Here is a 24,940-nt window from a genome sequence, read left to right as displayed (position 1 = left end):
GTTTTGAAACAGCACTTTCTGAATGCCACAGTGTATTCCAGTAACACTAAAGTTTTTCAAAGTAACAAAGGGATTAAGGAATTAAAAAATTGCAGAACCATTTCACTGAGGAAATAGGTGTTTAAACCAGCAAACTAAACTGTTTGTAGATATTTGAGAACAATTCATGCTGAAAGAAATACAAAAAATTCAGACTTTTGTACTTTTATATATATGGAAATGGACTCCAAGTTGACCATTAATTATTCAGGAGTGAGTTATTGTTCTGAAAATATAAGTGTAAAGGTTAGGAAAAAGCAAAACACTTATGCATCATTTTTGGAAACAATATAAAACAGAACATAAAACCATTTAATTTTTCTTAAATAGATCCACAGTGAATTCGGCAAGAAGTTCTACCAGTTGCTCCTTCCTTGAGAAGCTGGAAAAGTAAAGCAAAGTTCAAAAAAGATACAAAAGAGCTCTCCGGCAACACGAAATTACAAGAAATAGGACTCTTCAGTATGAAACAGACACAGGTAAGGCAGGCAGGATAAGACAGAGGTTTACAAATTCAAAAGCAGAACAGAAAGAGCATGAAAGAGATGTTTTTAATCCTGCAGGTTTCAGCCAGAGCTACCCATTGGTGGGCTCTAACATCCCAGTCAAAAACTGCTGGAGGTACCAATCTTCTAAGCAAACACACCCCTGATCTGTCACCTACCCTGCACATTCCCCACTTCCCCTCTCTGAGAAATCACACCAGGCCAGACAGGATCATGTTAACCTGTTTTCACTTCCAATTTACCAGTTCAAAGAAAAGAGGGAAAAAAATCTTTTTAAAAGGATGATTTAAAGCTACCAACACTTCAGTCTGGCCCTATGGCAACAGCAATAATAAAAACATAGTGTGTTCTGGAACTTTAAAGAAATTACTCTGTGGCATGTTGAGATTCTTCAGACAGCATTATTTCCGGTTTTAATTGCAAATGTAAACTAAAAATTCCATTGCTAATAACTTATTTATCAGCTCCCTTACTAAAAAAAATAAAAATAAAATTTAAAAAAAATAAAAAAAAAAAAATAAAAAATATTAGGGTCAGAACTCTGTAAACAAAATTATTTCTACTCTCTTAGTTTTGGCTTTTGGTCAAGATATGTCACACAGGATTTGTTTGTAAAATACCAAGGATGGGTATGGGCAGCAGCCAAGTCACTGACATATTCCTACTTGACTAGTGAAAATGTACCAGCTGTCCTTCCCCATCTTTAGTGCCCTTGGAAAAAAATCATGCATTCTCTGACCAACTCCTTCTATCAAGGAAAAACATAATTAGCACTCAGATATTTGGTGCAAAGACACATATGACACACAACAGTGATAACAGGAAGATAAGGACTCATGGAAGGATTACTTCTAGTGGTATTTTATTTTCCAAAGTGAGTAGCACAACCAACTGTAAAATCTCCTGATCATACATGTACTCCTTGTATTTTTTCTCAATACGTAACTGTAAGAAGCTTGAACATGCACTGTTTTCTGGCACAAAGACAAAATTTCTCAGCTGCACAAATGAGGACAATCTCCAACTTTAAAGACTCAGTTATCATCAGCAATCTCTTCTTTCTGTACTGTGGTGTGTGCCAAGATGGGAAGTAATTTCAAAAGCTGAATCAACATCTGGATCATGACGCAATGAACACCAGAGCTAAGAAGTGAAGGTCCTGAACCACATTCATAGTTTTCTTCAGAGATAATAAAAACATAAATTATGAAAAATTACTTGAGTTTAATAAAAAAGCCTGAGGTCAAACATTTGGTAAGTTTTCAGCAAGACAGGAACACTCAGAATAATTTACATTTGTAATATAATTACTCTGCTTCAAAAGTTGCTTTGAATAAAATAAATGGCTATTTTATTGACTATACATACATATGAGGGAGCATCAACTTAACAGCTGAACTGAGTGTTCATGAAGATACAAAGCAAAACACAAAACATCTTAACTTTGTGTTCTGGAAGTGATACATGTTCTAAACACCTACTGAGTCCTTGCAAAGTGTCTTACACAGCAAGGTCTGCAGCTGTAGTGCTCAGCAGTGAGTGTGCAGCTCAAACTGAGAATATTGACAGGATTAGCAGCTCCAGTGCTTGAGCAGTCCTTTGATGGGCACACACAAGAGCCGCCAGAGTGAGTGCTGTACATACATTCAGTAATGGAACCCAGTAGGCTTTGTCTTTATAAAAACACACTGCATATAATTAAATCTTCCAAAGACTTAATTCAGGTATGCTGAAGATCTAGAAGTTCCTGGCTTTGTAGTGTTAGGTACAAACAAACAAAGCTCAAAGGAAACTCCTTGCTACTTTGTAGGCACTAACTGATAAGGATGCAAAACTATGCAGTTTACCATCTTTGCCCTACTTGAAAAACTTGATGCAATCATACCTGCCACCCAATAAACATGTCTCTGCACTTTATTAACCTTTGTGTAACACAATTCAAATCAAATCTCATTCTATCCCAAATTAGAAAACAGGACTTTATAAAAATACAGTGCTTTAAAAATGTATCAGCACATTATTAAAGCTATGACCGTATCAAAACCAGATCTTTTTCAAACTGTTTCATACACAGACTTTGTAATACCCAGACTCTTTCAGGCAGCTAAACACACACATTGTACTGCACTGCTGCCCAATTTCTCCTCTGATTAAGTAAGACCAAGTCAATTATGTATATCAATCTTCAAACGATTTCCAACCCTCTCTCTTTATTTAGTATATATTTATATATTACCATCATGACATTAAAGCAGTCATTTATTCAAGGTAATACTTCTTAGGTCATAAGCTGCAAGCCTCCATCTACAACCAGAACACTCCCTGTTACATATGAGGATTCTAGAAGAAAGACAACAGCTTGTGCAACTTCATGAGGCTCTCCAAATCTTCCAAGGAGAATTGCTTTCTTCAACTGATCTTCTTCCAAATGAGCCGTCATCTCGGTGCGAATAAAGCCTAAGAGCAGAGAGATATATGAAGAGTTATCTAACCTTCAACCAAATTTATCTAGTGCATTACCCACTGAATCTTACAAAGTGAAATCTATTACCAGGATTCGGCACCAGCCACCATTCTTCAAAGTCTCCCAAAGCAGCCCACATTTTTTGATGGGCAAGACCACTTTTTTATCTAACCAATAAAATACCTTTCCACTTTGGATGTAGTGATGCAATAATCAAAACACAGAGATCTACAGAAGTCCATTTAAAAAAACCCAAACAAAACCAAACAACCAAACAAGAAAGGATAACTAAAACTCAGTCCAAAAGTTGTATTTAGTATCACTTTTCTGAAAAACAAAATATACTCATTTCACCAAAATGCTCTCAATTAAAACATGAGCACAAAATGTCTGGTAAGAAATCCTCTCAGACTTTAAAATGTTGGCATTATATTTGAGAACTTATGGCAGTGCTTGCATAGTTTCTATTGGAGCACTAATTTGAAGAATATTTCTTGACATTTTTGAAGGACCTTTTTTACAATTTTCCATTATCTGAGATTTGGCATTCCCACTGCTGCATAACTCTACACACAAGCTGCAGCTTTATAAAAAGCTGATCTTACCTGCTTTCTAGCTGCTATCAAGAAGGGAAAGTGCTTTCTACTGCAAAACTTTGCCCCTTTATGATGGCTGTGGATGAGCTGCTCAACTCACTAAAGAATTAAAGTATTTTTCCTGCCTAATTCAGAAGCTGAACACGTTCATGTAGAATTCTGAAAGGCATCAAAGACAGCAGAAGGTGAGCAGCAGTAGACACAGTTATGAGTGGAAAGATTTAGAAAATACAGAAAGGATTTTTCCTTAAGGGTGGCAGTTTGTTTGAACTAGATCATCTTATGAAATCACAGCCTTTACTCACAGAAATAACTTTCAGGACTCCTTTCTTTTGTTACAGGGAGACAGGGGTGCTTTTATGACAGCTTTCTCATGGTCTGCCACGTTTCCCTAACAAACAAAATTCTCCAGCTGGAGACAAGGGTAGCTCTCTGTCTCTAATTAGATCTAATCCATCCATCTGCAAGGACAGCAAGTTTTGAAGAAGAAACAAGGAAAATAAAAAGACGTTTATTATGGCTAGAGGAATGAGTAGACTCACTGTTCCAAACTTCTCAGTGTTCCCTTAAAAAGACTGAAGATATTCTAAAATGCATTATACTTAAAACAAACAAAAGACATTAAAAATTTTTATATACAAAGTTCAAGAAAATAGTGGAAGTTTGTGTCAAGTTACTTTCAGAGTACAGAAATATCCAGGGTCTTAATGAATTGCAACAGTCAAGGGTGCAGGAATTCCTCAAAAACTAACCTGGAGCAACAACGTTGACTCGAATTTGCTTTTTTGCTACTTCTTTAGCAAGAGAGCGTGAAAATCCAACTAATCCTGCTTTGGTAGCACTGTACACACTTTGACCAGAGTTGCCTGTCAGTCCTACAATACTCCCTAAAATAAAGAAACATCAAAGATAAGATTAAATGGGTAACCTGAAATGTTGTACTAGCTTGATCATTTTGCTTTTAAACTTGGAATGAAAAATGACATCACAAGGAAAGAGTAAAGTATGTATAACTTTAGCCTGCTAGGATAAGCAAATCTCTCAATTATCTGTGATTTTTGTACAATCTGTGTATCTATATTGACCAACAGGCACCAGGACAGTAAAATCAACACTTTTCTAAAAAAGTATCCCTGCCCAGATTAAATAAATAAAGAAAGAAACTGACTGTACCTATCAATTCTTAGTTAACAGCCAGCAGCTGGCAGATTTAGATGTTGAAAGAGTTGGTTAAGAATAGCAAGATTCTTTTTTTCAATAAAATATAAACTCTAAGGTGTTTATTACTGAAGAAAGCTATCTAGAAGTTGCTGAAATTACACAAAATAAGCATTCATAAAGAAATGCTAAATATAGAATGTCTAAATACAAGGAAAAGGAAAATAAGTAAATTGTAACAAGTAAGGTAGTATGTTATATCTGCTAAATATTTCTAGAAGACTAGTACACAGAAGTGAACTAGTACACTGGCTTACACAAGCAACTTACCTATATTGACAATAGCACCTCCCTGTTGTTGAATCATGACCTTTACAGCAGCTTTGCATGTCAACATTGTTCCCAAAAGGTTAGTGTGCATCTGGGCTATCATATCTTCAGTCTTGGTTCTCAGTAACAAACCGTCCCTGACAAACCAACAAAAAAAACCCAAAGAATTGACTGGACAACCCCCTGATCATGTTTACTCATAAAAACAGACTGTTGGACAGAATATTAATGGGGAGGAGGGTGTGGTTCCATACATTTGAGCATTCAAAATGACAACACTGCAAGAACTACACACAGCAAAAAACAAGTTAGCCATGCCTCTGGCCACAGAGCCTCTTTTGCAGAATGGTATCGAGCACTGCTTTAGACCATTCTGGGGGAAAATGTGCAAGAATAAAGGGAGATCTCAAACTCAGAATGCAAAAACTACAGTGAAAGCTGTATCATCTGTTAGCATTTTACTGCCATCAGGAACAAACTATTGGCAAGCACTTATTGTTTTCAGATGTGCTCATTAGTAACACTCTTACTAAGCACAAAGGGCCACAGCACCTTCCAGTGAGCTGCCTTCATCTAGAATTACCTACAGTCTTGTCAGGAGTAACCAACCTGTTGATCCCAGCTGCATTAACCAAGTAGTTAATGGGACCCAAATTCCTCTTCATCTCCTCAAAAGCCTTTTGGACTTCTTGTTCATTGGATACATCACAGCTAAGTGCCAGATGTCCTGCTGTATTGAAATATATATATAATGTCAAAATAAACAGTAAAAGCTGTATTTAATTCATAAACCTTCTTCAGAATGTATTAACTCAGTTGCAAAACAGATGTTGAACTAGTTATAATTTAAGGAACCTATTTAATCCCCAGACAATTAAATAAAGATGATTTTCAAGTACTGTATTCATTAGTTATGTGACAATTCCTTGGTTTATATTTTTTTCCTTTTGAAATGGGAAGTTCAGCATGAGCAGACTGGTCTCAGTTCTGGCTTGTTCAGGGGACAAGGATGACTCAATTCACACCACCTCTATTGTGACCCCAAAAAACTCCATTCATCTTAAAATTCCCATCATGCAGATAAAATAGATTATCTACTTTCTCAATGACAGTTGTGAAAACAAAATCATACCAATACAGCTGGTTTTTTAACACTTCTTAGCCTTTATTTTCCTTTTTATCTAGTTAAAGGATGAGGGGTTTTTAAGGACTGGCTGTTGGGAAAGATTAATCAGGGAAACCTTATAAATATGATTGCTTGGCAAAAGATTCTGAAAATGAGAAACCTGTAGTTGAGATAGAAATGGAAGCTTATTTTGAGTTGTAGGATACTGAGTCTTAGTTACTATATAACCTAAAGACAATAGCCTGGCCAGCTGAAGGAGAATCTCTTTGGATTGAACAATACCTTTCTGCTGGCTGAGGGATCCAAAGGTCAATGTAGCAAAACAGAAAAGTCTAAAGAGGAGTTTTTAGAGTTTAAAGTATAACACATGGTAATGTAGTAGTTCTTATAGGCTGTATGTAAATTCTATAGGATTTTGTGTTTTGTATTGGTTGGTCACTGTAAATTAGAATATTAATCACAAAAGGAGATATAATGTATTGTAACCAGGACCTTGAGCTGTTCACTCTCTTCTCTCTCTCTCTGGACCTCGCTCTCCTTTCCCTGCTCTTACCTCTGCTCTCTTTCCCCTGCACTCTGACCCCTGCCAGCTCTCTCTCTCTCTCCCCTCTTCCTAGCCCATACCCTCTTGCTCTCCCTCGTTCTTTCTCTGGGACTTCCCTTCAGCCGAGGCTGGTGGCTGAAGGGAAGGCCCTTTCTACCCACAACCCTTGCAATAAACCCACATATTCTAGAATATCTCAGGTTTGCAGAGTACCTCGTCCCTGCAAGTCACGGATGCTTCTACACCTGGCCATTTCAAAGGTGAGTTAAGCAGGGAGCAGTGAGGAGATAAGAGGCCAGCAGCACACGTACCACCGAGGTGCCGGGCAGTGCTCTGGGCCACGTCCAGGTTGCGAGCAATGACGGCCAGGCGGCAGCCCTTCTGTGCCAGCAGCTCTGCCACAGCTCTGCCAATCCCACGGGAGCCTCCAAACACAGCACACACCTTGCCCATCTGCAAAACAATTGCAAATAAACCATCGATGTCAGGTCCAGTACATCACAGCCTTTGTCTGTTTGTAGCGGTTTGTAATAGCCAGTTATAGAATTGGTGATTTGGTTTTTATTCATTCATTCGTATTTGTATTTTATTCAAAATAAACAGCTGAGCTAAATTAGACACCAATTCTACAAATGAAAGTTAATTCTTGAATATTTCTGAACGATTAAAAAAATCAGGCACATAATCTAGTATTCCAATACTAGAGTCTTATTCAATTAAAGAATTATGTGATTTATGTACCTAAAGGCCATAATGTATCGTTCAGCTGCTTATTCAAAGCTGATGTACTGGTAATTATATTGTTCTTGCAACCACTATTCTTGTGCTGAAGTCATTTAGCCCCAAGGTCTCACTCCATCTAAAATTCCTGTGTTGGACACCACCAGTGCAAGTGTTATTGAGTATGACTGGAAACTGTTGTATTTACACTGGTTTCATACTGTCAGACTGTGTTTTACCGCTAGCCTGGGGTTTTTTGTTTCTGCTTTTGAAGAAAGAAAAAAAGGCTTTTTGAAACACAAATCGATTCTGAAGTAGCTAGCTTTGATGTTTAGAACAGAGTACACAAAGAAAGTACTTCTGTAGAATGATCTTTTATTCTGCACGCTCGAGAAACCAATCAGCTGTTTTGGGATTTCCTGAGGAGACAGAGGCAGAATCCAAGCAATAATAATGAATCTTTTCTCCATACATTTGAATAAACCCTTTTTGAACCCAATTATACTGTCTTCATCCTGAGGCAACGAGTTTTATTATTTGTGGGAAAGTACTTCCTTTTGTTTTTAATTCGCTTTCTGATTAGATAATTCTATGTGTTTCTCCTCATACCTTCCCCTCACTGTTTCACTCTCCACCTGTATCCTCTTCCAGGTCTATTCAGTTACTCCTACACATGTGGAAGCTATTCAATACCTGACTAAAGAGTGCTCACCCTTGGCCTCAGTGAGGTCTATTAAACCCTTCTGGATCAGTGCTCATCAGCACTGCACACGGTACAGAGTGTACCGGGGCACCGCCGGCTCATACAGCGGCATGATGCTTTTGGTCTCCTGTAACAGAGTGTGAATAGGCACAGGGCCTGTCCTTTCCCCTAACAAAGTATTCACGGCTCTGCTTTCCCTGGCAGGTTCCCTGAGCAGAGAGAGCCCCCCGTGCATTAACCAGGCACTCAAAGGTGGGTCACAGGGCTGACCTGCAATGTACAGTCATGTACAGTTTGTGCTCCACACAGGACCGCCACACGGGCTCCCTGGGAGAAAAAAGCTGCATCAGGAGTAATGACCTGCTGTTCCCTGGACACATAATGGGAGAGAAAGCCAGGTCTATCTGGAGCCACAGCCCCACGCACGTACCTGTACCCACCTCTGCTTTTCTTTCAGAGCCAACTATCTAACGCGTGGCCCCGCGTCTCCGCCCCGGGGCGCTGGGCCAGCCCAGGGAGGGCACCTTTGGGGAAGGGCGAGCGGGGCCCAGGCGGCGCCTCCCTCCTTCCCCCGTCCGTCCGTCCGTGCCGGGCTGGGCTGCAGGTGGAGCCCTCGGCACGGACAGCGGGAAATGCCACGGTGGCGGCGCGGTGTCCCCCGCCCGGAGCCAGGCGCCGCCAGGAGCAGAGGAGCCGAACAGGAGAGCCGGGCGCGCTCGGGACCCCCCGGCCTGAGGGAGGCCCCTCCCCTCAGGGAGCGCTTCCCTTCCCTTCCCTCCCTTCCCTTCCCGCCGGGCCGGGCCCGCAGCGCTGCGCGCATGCGTCAGGAGAGCGCCGTGACGTCACCGCGGGGCTGGCGGGAAAAGGAGCCAGGGCTGCGGGCCCGTGTGCTGTGGATTTATTAAAAAACTATGGATCGTGATCTAATACCAATATCCAACTATGAGGGACAAAGACTCTCTAACAGTTTAAAGTTAGAAAGTGTATGTTTATTACGACGCCGAGGTGTGGGATGGCTCCCAAATACACACCACAATCCACAGATGGTCACAGGGGCTTTTATGTACAGGAGTATTGAACACCCAAAACACAAATGCACATTCATAACTCTGGTACATCCCATTCCCCCCTTCGTATGGTAATTAGCCAAAAAAGCCATTAGGCATGGGGAGTTTGTTCTTTGAAATGGGTCAGTGGTCTTTTTTATAGGGTGGGGTCCCAAAATGATGAAGTAAGATGGGTCTTCCTCTCTTTGACTTTTTATTGTATTCATGGGGTCTATTGATTATTCAGGATGCAAAAGCCTAGTTTGGCAGCTTCCATGATTTATCAGTTCCTTCCATCATTTATCAGTTCCTTCAGTCTCCCTTCTGTTAACAAAAAGGGAAGTTTAGCTCCCTTACTTCAGCAATATTTATTTTAACTAAAGTCTTTAATTCTTCTAAATCAGTCCTTCACTGTGTGCTGTGTGCCCTGCCCTTGCCTTACCCTGCCTGCTCCAAACTCCGCTTTACGGCCCCCAGATTGCAGCTGAACCTCTCAGTCCTGTCCTTCTTACCCCCCTCCTGAACCAAAAGGTGCTTCATATACAGATACAAAACAGTTAGATGGATCAGGATCTTGTTTCTCTCATTTTCATGAATCCTTGCCCCAAAATCCCAAGGATCTTGTATGAGGCGTCGCTGTACCAGAAGAGTTAAATTTGAAACACCTTAAGGTGGATAAGCTCAAAATACAGAAGCATCTGAAGAGAGTTCCTGTTCAGGAACCACAGCAAACTTCATTATATGCAATTAAACTAGTATAAAAAACCTAGTGTGTTATAACAGTAATGCTATTGACACTTATGATCTATGTCTGATGATGTGGTGAAGGGCTTTCTGTAGACTCTAAATTAAGTCACAAACACTGAGTAAATTTTATCCCCTGAGGAATACTAATAAAAGCTATCACAATTTTGTACAAGAGTACACTTCAGATATTTTCAGCAAAATTACTACGTTAATAATATTATTAAATTATAATTAATTATTATTAATAATGGCTATTATTATTTTCCGCAGACTAATATGGAGTTTCTATGAGCAAAGTGGGATAGTAACTTTACACAGTTCTTGCTTTTGATTTGAAAGGTGTTTTTCAGAATTTCAGATTATTCAGTGTTTCCAGGGAGCTGTAGAGCATTTAAAAACATTAGTTCTATACATGTAGGATTCTTCTTCCACAGATTTACATATAGAAGAAAAAGCAGATTTAGGCATTGGCAAACATCTGTAAGAAAAATAAAATTTTGAAGAAAAGCTATTACGAGAATTAGGAAGTATATTTAGATTGCAAGCAGCTCTTCAAAAGAGTGAATGAGATTTTGTGATAAAATGACATTTCAGAACATGCCATATTCTGAAAGCCTGGAGATCCCAGTGATAAAGAACAGGCACTGAAGGATGGGACTGTGACTCAGAATAGTCTCTGACCAAGACTTCTGGTACCTAGCAGAATTAAGGACCAGGAGAGCTTTTACTTCAAGTGAAGCTTATAAGCAAAGTAACACAGAGGGCAAAAAATTGTCCTTAGTGATGTTTTCTGAAGATGTGTATACTACAGAGAAAATTACTATGAACATCGTATTGTACAAGGACACCAGCAGGCAGATTTTAAATGAAAAAAATTATAAGTAGTTATAACTTTACCTTGTTTCTGACATGTGTCATTATCCATACAGCTGATCTACCCTTGTAAAAAAGTTAAAGACTAATCTGTCCTGTATTGTTAAGATTTTGCTGACACAGAATTAGCATGAGTTTAGTTGTGAGAGTTTTAAAGTGTGTCATAGCTGACAAAGTGAAATATCCTTTTCAAAATTTCAGACAAGATTCTGTTTAATTCTTGTTCATTAACTTAGTGTTTAAAACAAGATGTGTGTTCATTCATTGGCCAAAGTGACATTAGCCTTTTTTTTCCAGATGCCTGGTTAAATCATGAGATCAGATTAAGCAGAGATAATCTGAGCCAGTTTATTCACACTGATTTCCCATTAAAGCTGGTGGAGCTAGTGGAGTGCAAGAGACAGATCAGTGTCATAATGATTACCTCCCCTTTTTGGGGAACAGTAGCTGATACAAGAACTTGATCTGATAGACCTGTTCCATCTATCCTGACCAAATCTGTAACAGCTAGTTCAATACTGGTCATTATTATGCCTGGCTTACTATTAATGTGAAAATATAAACTAAAAATTCTTGTGTGTCTGTCTGTGTGACCATGTGTACACACACTTGGAACCTGTCCACAATGTATGAAATGATGCAGCTGTCTTTCCTCAAGCCTAAAAGCATTCAGGCATTAAAAATGCTCTTCCTAAGAGAGTTATTTATTCCTTTAAATTTTTTAATCATTCTGCCACACAACCAAAATATTGTTTTCAGGTAAAAAAAATTCTATTCACATGGGAAAAAACACAGAATATTCTCAAACAGGAAAGGATATTTAATGTATCGTACAACACAAAATGCAAATCAGAGCACAATAGCACAAAACAGGGGCCATTGTAATTGAGGTCCTCTCTATCAGGTATTTCAGACTCTTCCTGGGTTTTGATTTAAGGCAAGATTTACAGAGGAACTTGAGTCTAATCATTAACCACAGTGATGCCTGAATCTGTGGCCTCTTAAATTTCTGCCAAGAGTCACATGTGAAAGAACAATGCTGCTCTAATGTCCAGCAGCATTTTCATACTGTTCCCTGCACTGTACCACAGTACATGGGTTTTGTGTAAGGCCTGGGACAAAGCAACTGGAGAAGTGGCTGCACATGTGCTCAGTCCTGTTTGAAACAAAAGCCTGCTGGCTGGAGCACTTGGCTCCAAGAAAACCTGCTTTCAAGTCTCCTCTCCTACTGGAAACATGGTCACTAACTTCAGTTTTCCACCAGTGAACAAGCTTGTCATCGCCATCGGTCTGAAGTGATTTCAGTTTATAGGAACAAGAACAAAAAATTAAAGTGGGCCAAGGAGATTTGACACTGGAGCCAGATGATTACTGTCCAGAAGCGTAAAACCTTGGGGATTAAACATCAATTGAAATCAACATTCAAGAAACTATTTTGCTTTTCAACTGGGGTATTAAAGATGACCTCCCTAGCTTAAACAAATCTGATGCTGGGGGCATGAATCTGGGATACAGGAGTCATGGGCTTAGAACAGAATTAAGCCAGGGAAGGGCTTAAGAGGTTTCCTTCTTTCCAGGTCCAATGATAACTCAGTGGCAGCTCACACATGGCCATGTATTTCATGCAAAAGGGTGTAACTGGACTAGGTGCCTCATTTTAGGTGAGCTCTCAGGGCTTCTCATCATTTTCCCCTTTGCCTGGACAGCTCAGCGCTGAGGCTGCTGTCTCTTTTTGTTCCCCTTTCTTTAGGAATGCACTTGTCATTTACCTTGGGAAAAATCTGGTCTAGTGACTCATTTTATATTTATATATACATATATATATGCTATAGACACATATACAAAATATATAAATTAGGAATGAACAAGTTTTATGTTTGCAATTCCCAGATGTCTTTGATATGGCCTCGGCCTTCTAGGCAAGTGACACAAAGCTGAGATAAACTGCCAAGGAAAAATCCAACTGCCTAATTGTATGACAGGAAAAAACCACCCCTCTCCTCCCAGTATTTTGCCACTTGGCAGACTTTTCCCAACCACACCAGTTCAGATATTTAAGTGGCCAAATTGCCACACTTTTGCTCTTAAGTGATCTTTTTTTAATGACACTGCAGTTTGTTTTGTTTTTCTAGACCATGCAAAATCTCTGCAATATTTGTTCTTGTGTGATAACAGTGAACTTTTATCATGCCTACAAAAAGTGGTTTTATACAGTCTAGGTACATTTTTAAAATCTTGAAAACTTCTTCCTCTAAAGAAATTTCTTCCTGGTACCTCTGTGAAAAGTGTAAAAGCTCTGTGAAAACTCAAAACCCAGAACAAAATAAAGCTATCAGAACCTTGGCAAATGACCTAATGTTTTCATATCCTCCTGGCTAAACAGGTTTTCCCACTAGGACCAGGATTATTTGACACGTCAGTGTGAGGCCCATGTTTGAGTTAGCATGGTCACTGAACTGCTGCTGCTCCCAGTGAGAAGTCAGGCATTGCTGCTTCATCTGCTGCTCAAATGGAACACTTCACTTCCAGTGCTCCCCTCAGGCACTTGACACGTTAAAGTAAAACAACCCCAACAACACCCACCCCTGGCAAAACTATCTTCAAGAAACATTTGTTGCACATTCAGCCTCTGCCCACAACTCCTGTCCAATCACAGACACTGGACACTCCTACTGTGTATCAGGATGGGCAAATCCAAATTGTTGTCTGCTTTGGTCCTGTGATGCAGTCTCCTGAAAATTTACTGCATCTACTCATACTTATAGTCAGTAAACTGCTTTGTTGAGGAGGGGGAAGGAGAAGATAGGATATTGGGAGAAGTGAGCAAAATCAATAAAGATGAGGGGGAATAAAGACTGAAAGATTTGATTGAGTGATTTGGACTGAACTTGTTAGGGCAAGAAAATTCAGCTAAAGGCCTATGCTGGAGGAATAGAAAAACATAGTTAATAAGTAACAAGAGTTGATCCTTCACTTCCTTTCTCATGAGAAGTTATAAGGACTTACACGAAGCAGACCAAAGCAAATTCTTTGTTTGATAAACACATTAATTAGCCCTCAGGAAATAGCAGATCTGAGATACACAGAAGTGAAATACTTCAGTGATTCCCCCAAATACCTACCTTGACATGCATAACATTCATGAAGAGTTCAAAAGCTGTTTAAAGCAGGAAACTGAAGGCACATCCAGAAGCAGTAACTTTTTTATAGTCTCACCTATTTTAGCAAACATTCAATATGTGACCTTGAATATGTTTTCAAGGGCAGCCCTAATGAGGCACAGAGCTACTGAGTATAGGAATACCAACTTAATGTAGCACATCCACTTACTGACAGAAAGCAGCAAGTCAAGGGGCTGTGTAGTCATCCCTACATAATTGCAAATAGCTGTGATCCTAAACATAAGGACTTCTGCTGGCAAAACTTCAGCTGATGATTTGCCAGCAATGACTGTTGAACACACTCCATAATAAATGGCAACTGTGGTAGTGCTAGTGACAATCACTCAGATCTCATAGACTGCTCACCTCCTTTATCTTCACCAGTATTATAGGAAATGTCAAAACCAATATTCTTTACAGCTTGTTACCATTTTGCAGCCTGAATCATATCGAGTTATGCTTAGAATTCCCAACGTTCAATTTTCTCTATCAGATTGTCCTAAATAAATCTGGTTTCATATCACATCTTCTTGTGGAAATACTTTGCTGTCATTTCATCTCACTCATGTACTTAACTGAGCAGCTGAAGACTTCATCTTCTTGTGACATACAGAAGCCCTTACTGTTCTATGTCCTTCTAATAAACGTCAATCATAATAATACCCAATCAGCTGGCTTAAGAGGTAAGAATTAGGTAATTAAAGATGAAAAGAGATATTTTCAGGTTATTGTTTACACTATTTTTTAATTTATCTATCTCAGTAAATAATTTCTTTCAATAATTATCAGGAGAGATTAGCATCCTTGGAAAAATTAGCTATTGTTCACACCAGACTGTCATATAAGTAATGTTTGATTATATAAAATGCATACCTACCTTATTTCAAAAGCTGGGCTTTTAAAATCATCCCTCATACAGGTTTTGATATGTAAGAGCACAGTTTATGATGAGATTTTACTAAAAGTCAAACATTTTTTGAGCTCTCTGTAAGAGGTCCGGTAGCCACTCCTGCCCCACAACACACAGTCAGTAGTATGGTCTGCAGACACCCAGCATTGCACAAGCTGCCAGCTCTAAACTCCAGAAGGTAATTTTGTTAGTAATCCTATGTATTAACTGTATAGGAAATGCAGCTGAAGAAGGGGGGGAAGAGCAATTCAGATCAGTCTAGAAGGTGTGCATTTTACCATATATTTTACCATCAAAAGTGATGAACAAAAATTCTGATTCAAAGCTACAAAATACAGCCTGATACAGCTGTAGGGGTGATAGAAGAGTCTGGTTTGATTTCTTTTTTGCAGAACAGGAAAAATTATATATATAGAATCCCTAGATACATATTTTAAATATACTTCTATGGTTTTATCCTCACTTTCCTAAACCTTCTGTACTTTTTCTGTCCTGAACATAGAGAATATACTGTATACTGCACATTGCAGGGGTGGATTATCCCCAGCCTGCTGCAGACAAGCTTTCCTTCAAGTCACAATTCAGCCTCTCTTCATTCAGTTTCTACACATCATGTTCTTTTTTTCTTGACAAAAGAAACACTCCCCATACAAGTATTTTTGATGGATGTAAAACTCATATACCTTTGTTTGACTGTTTGTTTTGTTGGTTTAGGGTTTTGTTTTGGAGGGTTTCTGTTTGGTGGGTTTGGGGTTTTTTTGTTTGTTTGTTTGTTTTCTTAGGGAACTCTACATTTGCCAGAATTGTCAGTTATGAAGAGCACTGAAAAAAATATTGAATAAAATTCAGGAATGAAGTACATTTGTCCATGTTTAACATTTTGTAAAAGGAAAAAAAAAAAGGTTCAGAAAGTATTCAAACTAGTGCTTATCTCCTAATTTTCACAGTGTAGCTGCTAAACCAGAAAAGATGGATACATAAGGACCATGAATTTATCAGAGACCCTGCTATTTTCCCCAAACCAGATACTTTGCTTCTAACTCCAGGCTGGCTTTCTGCAGCACGAGGATCATTAGCCATGATTTTTTAAGCTGAACCTACAACTTCAACCAATCTTAACTAGGATAGAAAAATCCATTGCCTTTATCTATTCTCCTTCTATATGTATAATGTTTTTGTGGTTTTCTCTCTTCCTAATAGATAAAAGAAGGAAGAATTCATCTCTCTTTCCATCTAACATGAAAAAGATGAATTTTTATTGTCTCCAGCCACAGTCTTTTCTTTAATACTGCCCACAGACCGGAGATTTTCATACAAAATTTGGACTCCAGCATCTATTATTGCATAATACCACATTGCATCACTCAGATTATAATTACTTTATAGCAGAGTGTGCAGTGTTTACATAGCACAGTTTATTTCTGTTTACTTCACTGAATCATTGTTGAATTTGAGGATGCATTTCATAAACAATTATTATGCTCTAATAGTAACAAGTAACACATTTGCTTTACAGACACCTCAGCGAAGCACTCCTGTCACCATGAATTGTCTGTCATGTGCTTTAAAATGTTTTGAAAAAAATATGGCATGCCATCTGGCTCCCAAGCACTCATTAAATCCATTGGAATATGAGTGTTTAAGGAAGCTAACATGACATGATGCCCACAAGAAAGAAGGAAAGAAAGGAGGAAAAGGGGGAGGAGTGCAGAGGAGAGATTTAGAGATGATACAAACAAGAAAAAAAGGAAAGGATGTATTTACAATTTAATTTCCTACGACTAAGAGCATGCCAGCCATTTCAGAGAAAAAAGAGAGATGACAGCTTCTGTTCCCAGGAGTTTTTGGTCCAAGATTATTTTCCAAGTGAAATGAAGAAGGAGAAAAAAAATCTAGCAGGGGAATGGAATGGTAACGCCATAGAATATTTAGGTTCCTCAGAAGGGTGCCCCCATGAACTGCGATTCAGAGGGCATGCTACAAGTTTAAGACTTGCCAAATCACTTCATTTTTTTCCTCCAAATGTCAGGTCTCCCATCTTTAATTGAGGCTAATGACTGTCAGCTTCCCATATTGGCAGAGCCCTAGGGAAACATCTACTACATGGTTACTGTCATTCTTCCTGAAAGTGGAAGCATTTTAGGCCCTAAAGTAGAAAGAGGACTACACCTGCAAAAAGCAAATTGCTGGATAGATACAGGATTTCAGTCACATCTGAAAAGGCATTCTCTTTTATTAGGGGAGTTGTCAATAATTTTGTTCATGCAAAACTTAAAAGGATGTAGATTAGGAAGGGTTGGAGGAGTTTCCAAAAAGATATAAAAAGATATAAGTGCTTCAAAAAATCCCAAAACAACCCAGGTTTGACATTAACACTGTATTTCATGTAATTTTTCAAATAAATTAAGTGAAATTTACTAAAATCAGCCAGATTGTAATTTGCTGGAATATGCAAGCACTTTGCAAAAACAGAGGCGTTTTTTGTGTATTTATATTCAAAAGCTGTTAAATATATGTAAATAAACAATCTGATAAATACATGTTAAGCAATTCTACTTATGACACATTGATCCATTGCCCGATGACAATGATGCAAGAGAAAAGAACAAGCTGCAATCCTGCAGAAAAGAGCCCAGGGAGTAATGGGAAGGAGTACAACAGATAACCAAATGGGATAAGAAGGAAAAAACAAGAAAGACCTCATCCAGAAGAAACCAGGAGCCCATCTACTGAATGACCTGGGGACTAATGGGAGGTCATCTCCTCCATTGTAAGAACTGGGTAATGTTGTGCTTACTGACCTTATCCAGCCTCTCTGCATTTTCTCAGCTCAATGCATAGCTATTTTTACCAGCAGTACTCTGCAAAATGTTTTATAACTCACTTTGGCTGTAAAGCTGCATCCAGTTACAACATCCTTCATAGTTTTAACTGTTTCTTTGAATTCATAGAACTAATCTTGGAGCTGTGGGATTTTGTCAGCCATGGATTCCTGAATTAGGGGAATTGGCTAGGCCTCTGATGGAGACAACCAAGAATTAAGAGATAGAGGCTATTGAATGGGGCCCAGGGAGGGATGAAGCTTTTAAAGCAATAAAAGCTCATATTTTTATGATATTTTTAATTTGTGCCCTGCAGACATAAATTTTGTGAAACTATGAGGAAGAGTCTTGTCTTCTTTTGTTTCTGAGATATAACCAAAGTATTTTAGAGATTCAGGCCTGACTGGATGGGGCTTTGAGCAACCTGGTCTAGTGGAAGGTATGCATGCATGTGGCAGGAGGTTGGATCTAGGTCTTTAAGGTCCTTTCCAAACCATTCCATGATTCTGTGACTCACAAACTTACCAAGCTGAAGATGTTCCTTCTTGTTGTTCAAAAGAATTGATTACTTCATACAGTTTGTGCTGCCAGGTAGATTTACAAATGTCCAGTCATATGTTCTTCTGTTACCCAAATAAAGTCCCCCGAAACCTGAGCAAGACATTCTACAGTAGAGTGCCTGCAAGAACAGCACTGGTTGGGAAGGTTTCTAAATGAGGACAAAAGATTCTCATTCATGAAGCTGGAAATCTTCATGTTTTTAGCTCATTTTTCTTTGAAACCTCTCTGAGAATGACAGACTCCTTTACCATCAGCAGTGTTTTCATAGCTTCCATTGCAACAGGTAGGAAAGACAGCAACAGTCAAACCACCTCATCTCAGCCTCACCTCTGAAATGTTTGCAGAGTTTTTGCCAAACTAATTGATGCTCTTTCTGTATTCTGCATGAAACTACATGTTTTTATCTCAAATATAAAAGAAAGATCTCTCACGTAAACTTCCAGATCCCTACTTTGTTTTCTTCTTCCTATTCCCCCCACCCACAAGTTTGTGAACATAGAATAATCCTGAATCTCATTTCAAGATTTTTTATGTCCCCACCTGTTACACTCACTGGATGACAATCTGTCCTCCAGCAGAGTGCAGACAGCACCACTGGCAGTGGTGAACCAGCCAGTTATGGACCTTTTCAGCCTGGCCATCTCTAACACTCCAACACTGTTCTTCACAAAGCCATACCAGTATGGGTAAGTACTGCAATTCCCACTTAGTTTGATCAGATAAAAATTGCTTTTCTTTTTTTGGTTTGAGTTTTTTTTTTTTAATTTATTATTATTATTTTTTAATCCAATGGAACAGGATCTCCAATTAGAATATAAAGAACACACCCAAGCTCTCCAAAGTGTGGTACTTTTCTGTCCTATGTGTTACAGTATCCAAGAAATCAATTTCAGGCTTGAAATGTCAATTTCATTTCTTTTTGCTGAATTAGAAAAAGCATAGAAAAAGCATTTCTGTTTGTAAGTAACATTTTTTTTTCTTTTCTTAGAACCATGCCATTAAATTTCGAGGATGGTCCAGAGAGAAAAAAACCACTAGGATTCAGCAAAATGCCTCCTCAGACATTTAAGGTCATGTTTAAATCTCCTCTTGTTATGCAAAGCTTTTGTTCGTTTTTGTTTGTCTTGTTTGTTTTTGGAGTTTTTTCTTTAGTAACACTCCAATGCACTTAATCCTTTATGAAATGAAGGCCTAGGAGGTTAAGTGGTGCATGTGGAAAAGACAGAAAAGGAGGTGGTTGGGCATAACATCAGGGTACATTGTAATTAGCCACTAGACATGCTAGTTTTAGCTATAAAAAAGTAATTTAAAGTTATAAGCAAGACATTACATTCATGCCTTAGGGAACTCGTTTATATATAGAATCACTATTTCAGCATCTAATATCTCTTCCAAAAGCATTCCACTGTGTTACCATATATAGCTGAAACACAACATAAGCCAGCTATATAAGCTTTTGTAAAGTTGTCCATAGTGCCCTTAGTTACAAAAACATGGGCTTCCTATTTGTTTTTTGTAATGCCAGACAGAAATAAGCTTTTAATAACAAAGATTAACCAGATGTTGACCAGAATCTAATGTGTGCTCTTGAAAAAAATACCCTATTTCCTTAAAAATGTTGCTTTTGACAGGATTGAAATAGAGAAAACATGCAGACAGGTGCATGAGAGCTCTTCAGACACACAAACAACTAGGAGTTCCAGCCTCTGATGCAGTATCTGATGATAAAGTCCAAGAGGCTCAAAAGTACAGGTTTGCTAATTTTTCCCCAAAGTAGTTCCTGCACTTGACAAAAGCTACTTCTTGTACTTAGATTTAGCCATTACTCAACAGAAACAGGGCTGTGGGCTAATTAAATCATGGCTGCACAAGCACACTCTGTTACTGTCTATAGGAGACTGGGATATTTCATAGTCAAAACCAAACCTGTTACACTGATTGGCAAAAGTACCAAGAGAGCAGATGGAACAATTCCCACATCATCTCATTCATCAGTAACACACAACATAGAGTCCACACAACAAAGGTTTGCCAGCATAAACACACCCCAGCACTGAGATATGTCCTACTGACTGACCATTTCCCGTCAGTGTGACTTCTGAAGGGACAGGACAGCTCTCACAGCCTGCCTTTGCCATCTGAGCTGCAGCTCGTGCCATCAGCCCTGGCTGTGCCTGCACCAGGGGGCTCTGGCAAGACACCTGTCACCAGAGCCCCTTCAGACATGAAACCACCTAAGTTCTGTTGTGGTCCTCATCTTCCAACATTCAAACACTTGGTCATACTTGGTCACATCCATTTACAGACCTCTCTGACCTACTGTGGGAGAGGAGCGTTAGCATCATTTACTATGGAATAGCATATTGTAACATAAAAACCCCAAAATACCTGTGGTTGGACCAGACAATGTTTCACTGATCTCTGTAATTACTGGGCTGTTTCTCCTCCCACTCACTCACCACTAGCACATTCACTGCTGACATGTCAGTCTTTACAAAGAGAACTGTGTAACTTTCCCAGACTCAGAAACTGATGCTCAAGCCTGCTCATCCTGTGCTGTAGAGAACAGCACATGGTGTTGAGAAGCATCACCTACAGAATTTTATATTTTAGTAGTTAACTTTTCTTTGATCATCTCAGTGTTCACTAACACTGCCAAATCGGATAAACAAATTACAAGAGCACTGTTGTGTTTTGCCATTGTGGCCAAATTTTATCTGCATTTGACACTAAGTTACGTGGATTTCCTTAACAAGGAGTATTCTAGGTATTCTAGGTAAGGTAAAGAACAAATGGGAAATACCATCTGCCATTTTCTTGAGAGCAGCTATGGCAGACCTCCAAACAGCAATATGGTTGTGGTATGTACAACTGGACCACTTAAAATTCAGCCCTGAACCAGTCTCTGGTTCCTCAGACAGAATTCCAAGGCCATCTCATTCTTGCTCTCTTTTTCCTATTTATTGGAGACATTCTCAACAGAAATTCTCCAGCTTTCTGAGAGTTTTAACAGTCTATGGCAGAAATAACCCATTCAGTATTAAGAAATACACATTTGGTGCAAGTAATCAAGAATACTGAATGCCTAGGGAGGATGGTTTTTTTTTTTAACTTTTAAAATGTTTATCTCTTTGCATGTGTTCTTATTTTCCATGAAAATGTCGATCTTTACAAAGCCCAGTAGTACTTCATTTTAAAAAAATGATTAAACTTTATCCTTATAAAAAAGCTATATTGTGTATCACAGATTTTAAATTATTCAGTGCAAAAAATTTCAGTGACAGCAGGGGCAAATAGTTACTTGTGCACTATAAACTTAGAAGCTGGATAGCAGCATAATGCTCTGAATAAGCAAGAAAATAAGGAGATTTCCCTGATCTATGTGTATTCAAAAGACACACTAAACTGCCTATCAGAGGAATGGAGAGAAATTCTTTGAACTGTAAACTTTTTAGAGCTAACATTCTTCAGCTTATTCAGAAGTTCAGCCAGCTGAAATAAGAAATTTGACCTAGGGCACGTCCCTTGTTGTGGAGAACAAAGTCAATGACCACTTTAAAGTTATTCTGCTCCTGACTCATCTTCTCTCTCAAACATTCACAGATACACCATGAGAAAATACAGCAGCAACTAACCACAAAAGATTCTGGGACTAGCAGCTGTTAGCAAACCAAAGCCTACTATGCAATTGTGGATCTGGAAATTTGTAGGTTTGATTGAAAACTGAGCAAGTCTTCTATGCTTTACAGTGCTGCTAAAAAGGCATCATCTTTGATCTAGTGCCTCAGCTGTACCAGTGGGAAAAACGGTTTTTGAGAGAAGCATAACACAACCAGAATAGCTCTGTATTTTCCAAATATGAAAATCATCCAGCTCAGTTTCTTTCAAACATATTCATTCCTTTAGGGCAGATGAGATATTTTCCTTCACTATTTAACAGTAGGGGGCATATTCAGTGTATGCCAGCAAAGTTTAATGAAATCAATGAAGTAGCACTGATTTGGAGTAATTGAGAATTCAACCATGTGTTCTAATGCCAAAGAATTTGGATATTTCTAAGGGCTTATATTACTTTCCTTTCTGGGAAGCGGGGATGGGGAAGGGGAGGTTTGGGGGGGGTCAGGAATTAAAGTCCATTTGCTTTGTGAAATGGGGTTCAATCTAAGGTAGCAGAGACAAGAAAACACCTGCACAGATATTTTAAAATCCTGACACTTTTCTTTCTGCCTTTGTAATTGAAATGCATTTTGTCTTGATGTGCCAGCCAAATTTCCACTCTCTACAGTCCTGTACAGGCTGTTCTCACCACTCTAAAATGAGAATGCAGCTAGTGTTTGGACATCCTGTGAACTGGTTTTGATCTGAATGATTACTAGATGCAAACATCAGAAGGCGTCTGGGCCATGTAACCTGAACCATGTGGGCACTAGAGTTGGGTGCACAGTGCAGCCAAGGGCTATTCATTTACATGTGCTAAGGGGAATTTTTACAAGCTTGTTAGAACTGGGAGTAATTGAAATCTGGGGCTAATGTCACTGTGTCTAAATTTTCTTTACTCCACTGAGTAGAAACAGTAGAGCAGTTAAGAACTGATTTTGCTACTTTTTAGCAGCTGACAGAAAAGAGTATAGTAGAAGGAAAAGATAGATAATGCTTTCTGAGATCTGGTAATATTATGTAGAGTGTAACCACTCTGATTTGATAGGCACACATTAAATGCTCATTATGTAACATTTTGAGTGGCTTTTGCACACTGCAGATTGGGTATGGCAAATTCATTTTGTTTTGTTCCCTGCACCAGGGGTGATTCTGAACAAAGTGGTCTGCAGCTGTTAAAATGGAGCAGCTATGTCTCTTGCCCAAAGAAGGCAGGCTCAAGGACTCTTCTCCTAGGAGGGTTTAGATGCTGATGATCATATTTGGAGGCAGATCTAATCCATCAGAATCTATCTTCAAACTCACAAAAAACAGTTAGCCTTGACTTTGAAAACAAGTTTTACACCACATACCTCAGAAGCACAGGAATCCTCAGCTGGCAAAGGAGGAAACAGATGCAAAACAAAGGTGACACCTCAAGTTTTCAAGAGTAGGTGCTTGTCAACAAGTTTGCCTACCAAAAAGTGAGAGCTACTGGGGATGACACTGTGGAAGAAGAATGCACTCATCTTGGATTGCGTTTCCCAAGAGATTCAGTCCTCTAATGTTAATGTTACTGCATAAAATGCATAGAAAGTGGACACTACCCCTGTTCATTAATGCAAACTGGCAACTAAATTCAGAAATACATATGCTTAGTTTTGGATTTCAAATGTATTTGACAGGAGAACAGCAGTTATAGACACAAGCACCAAACAAACACAAGCTTAAGAGACTGGATAAAGATTGAGGGCTGCAAGTTCAGCCTTAGACATCCAAGTTCCTCTCAGGTCCTTTCACAGAGCTTGACTCTAGTAACTAAGGTAAGATCACTAAGTTAGTTAAGATTCAGGTCCCATACATGGATCTTCCAAATCCTTTTCTCTTTCCCATTTTCCCCCAGATCTAATGTCCATGTTGTCATCATTCATCATCAGCATTCTCAGCTCTTTTGTTCCTATATACAAATATTGCAAGTATGAAAAAGAATAATTATTAGTAGTGTTGTCGTTGATGTTGTTGTTGTTATTCAAAATATTTATGACACTGGTTTTGTTCAAATAAGCTTCAAATCTGCACATTATTTCCATCATTAACCAAGTGCAGGGGAATGAGCACCTCAGCACGATTTGAGAAGTATACATCTTGCAGAAGCATGGTAGGAATCCAAAGAATATTGGTGTATCTGGTGTACAGAAAGCAGCGACACCACAATTGTGCACATATATGAAAGACTACACTGTAGGAGTTTTAGTAATGCCAGACACAAATCTTTTTAACTAGACAGGTGGATTCTTGTGTTTCATTAAGGTCAATGCGCACCTTTAAACACATTTGCTTAAAGCTACTTGGAAAGAACAAGCCAGATACAATATTTTGTCAGCTCTCTGAAAAAAGCCAGAATGCTCAGAAGCCGTATTTTTAAGCCCATGCAAAACTATCATAATTGCCATTACTGCTATAAGGCAGAGGTAATGAAATGAGAGTGAACAGGATTTCATGTACCTTTGGCAAGCCAAATGTTAAACACATTATTAGAATTACTCAATAATTACAGTAGAAAACAAGCGAAGAAACAAAAGAAAACAACACAAAGAAATAGTCTTACTGCTGCTACACAGCCACAATGCTTGTGTGCACTTTTCTCCTATGCATGCACTGATGTCAGACCACAATTCTGAAAAAACAAATACATCTTGCTTTTCTATATTCTCCATTCTGCATTTCTATAAATTGTGTTGCTTTCCCCTTCCCCTCACTCTGCTTAATTAAGGAATGTTAGATGAGATGCTGCTTCTTTCAGAGAGCACCCAGCGCTGCACCATTCACCGCTAGCACAATTTAGGTTCTGCTCGTCAGTCCCAACTAACACTGAGCTTATCATAGCAGCTGCAACATTTACCAAGTTCTCAAACATTTGCAAACACTTGTAGGATTTATTTCCACCAATTTTCCCAGAGGCCACATGTATACAGCAGACATGTAACCACATGCAAAT

At 38.9% G+C, this 24,940-nt stretch overlaps 1 protein-coding gene across 4 annotated transcripts; it reads right to left on the bottom strand.

Annotated features, from left to right (window-relative positions):
* Positions 1-1,382: 1,382 nt before the first annotated feature.
* Positions 1,383-10,915, bottom strand: CBR4 (carbonyl reductase 4). Of its 4 annotated transcripts, XM_083861951.1 has the most exons (7): positions 10,877-10,915; positions 7,075-7,216; positions 5,703-5,823; positions 5,094-5,230; positions 4,358-4,492; positions 2,782-3,002; positions 1,383-1,725 (listed from the first exon to the last, which is right to left on the bottom strand). In XM_083861951.1, the coding sequence occupies exons 1-6, from the start codon at positions 10,895-10,897 to the stop codon at positions 2,824-2,826; spliced, it is 735 nt and encodes a 244-aa protein (XP_083718077.1). In that variant the 5' UTR covers positions 10,898-10,915; the 3' UTR covers positions 1,383-1,725; positions 2,782-2,823. The 4 variants fall into 4 exon arrangements, with proteins under 4 accessions (XP_083718077.1, XP_083718076.1, XP_083718079.1 ...); XM_083861950.1 differs by lacking the exon at positions 1,383-1,725 and having other exon boundaries at positions 2,444-3,002; XM_083861953.1 differs by lacking the exons at positions 1,383-1,725; positions 10,877-10,915 and adding an exon at positions 8,627-8,749 and having other exon boundaries at positions 2,444-3,002.
* Positions 10,916-24,940: the final 14,025 nt, after the last annotated feature.

This window comes from Zosterops lateralis (assembly GCF_965231275.1).
Source record: "Zosterops lateralis genome assembly, chromosome: 5".
NCBI classification, from domain to species: domain Eukaryota; kingdom Metazoa; phylum Chordata; class Aves; order Passeriformes; family Zosteropidae; genus Zosterops; species Zosterops lateralis.
This window is presented reverse-complemented; position numbering and strand designations above follow the sequence as displayed.

Bases quoted from the DNA above. Each gene is read 5' to 3' on its own strand.
- CBR4 (XM_083861951.1), bottom strand. From the start codon at position 10,897: ATGACACATGTCAGAAACAAG. The intron at 5,231-5,702 runs GTTGGTTACTCC...TTGGTTTGTCAG, and splicing joins AATGCAGCTGGGATCAACAG to GGACGGTTTGTTACTGAGAA. The intron at 3,003-4,357 runs GTTAGTTTTTGA...CTCTGCTCTTAG, and splicing joins AGTCAACGTTGTTGCTCCAG to GCTTTATTCGCACCGAGATG.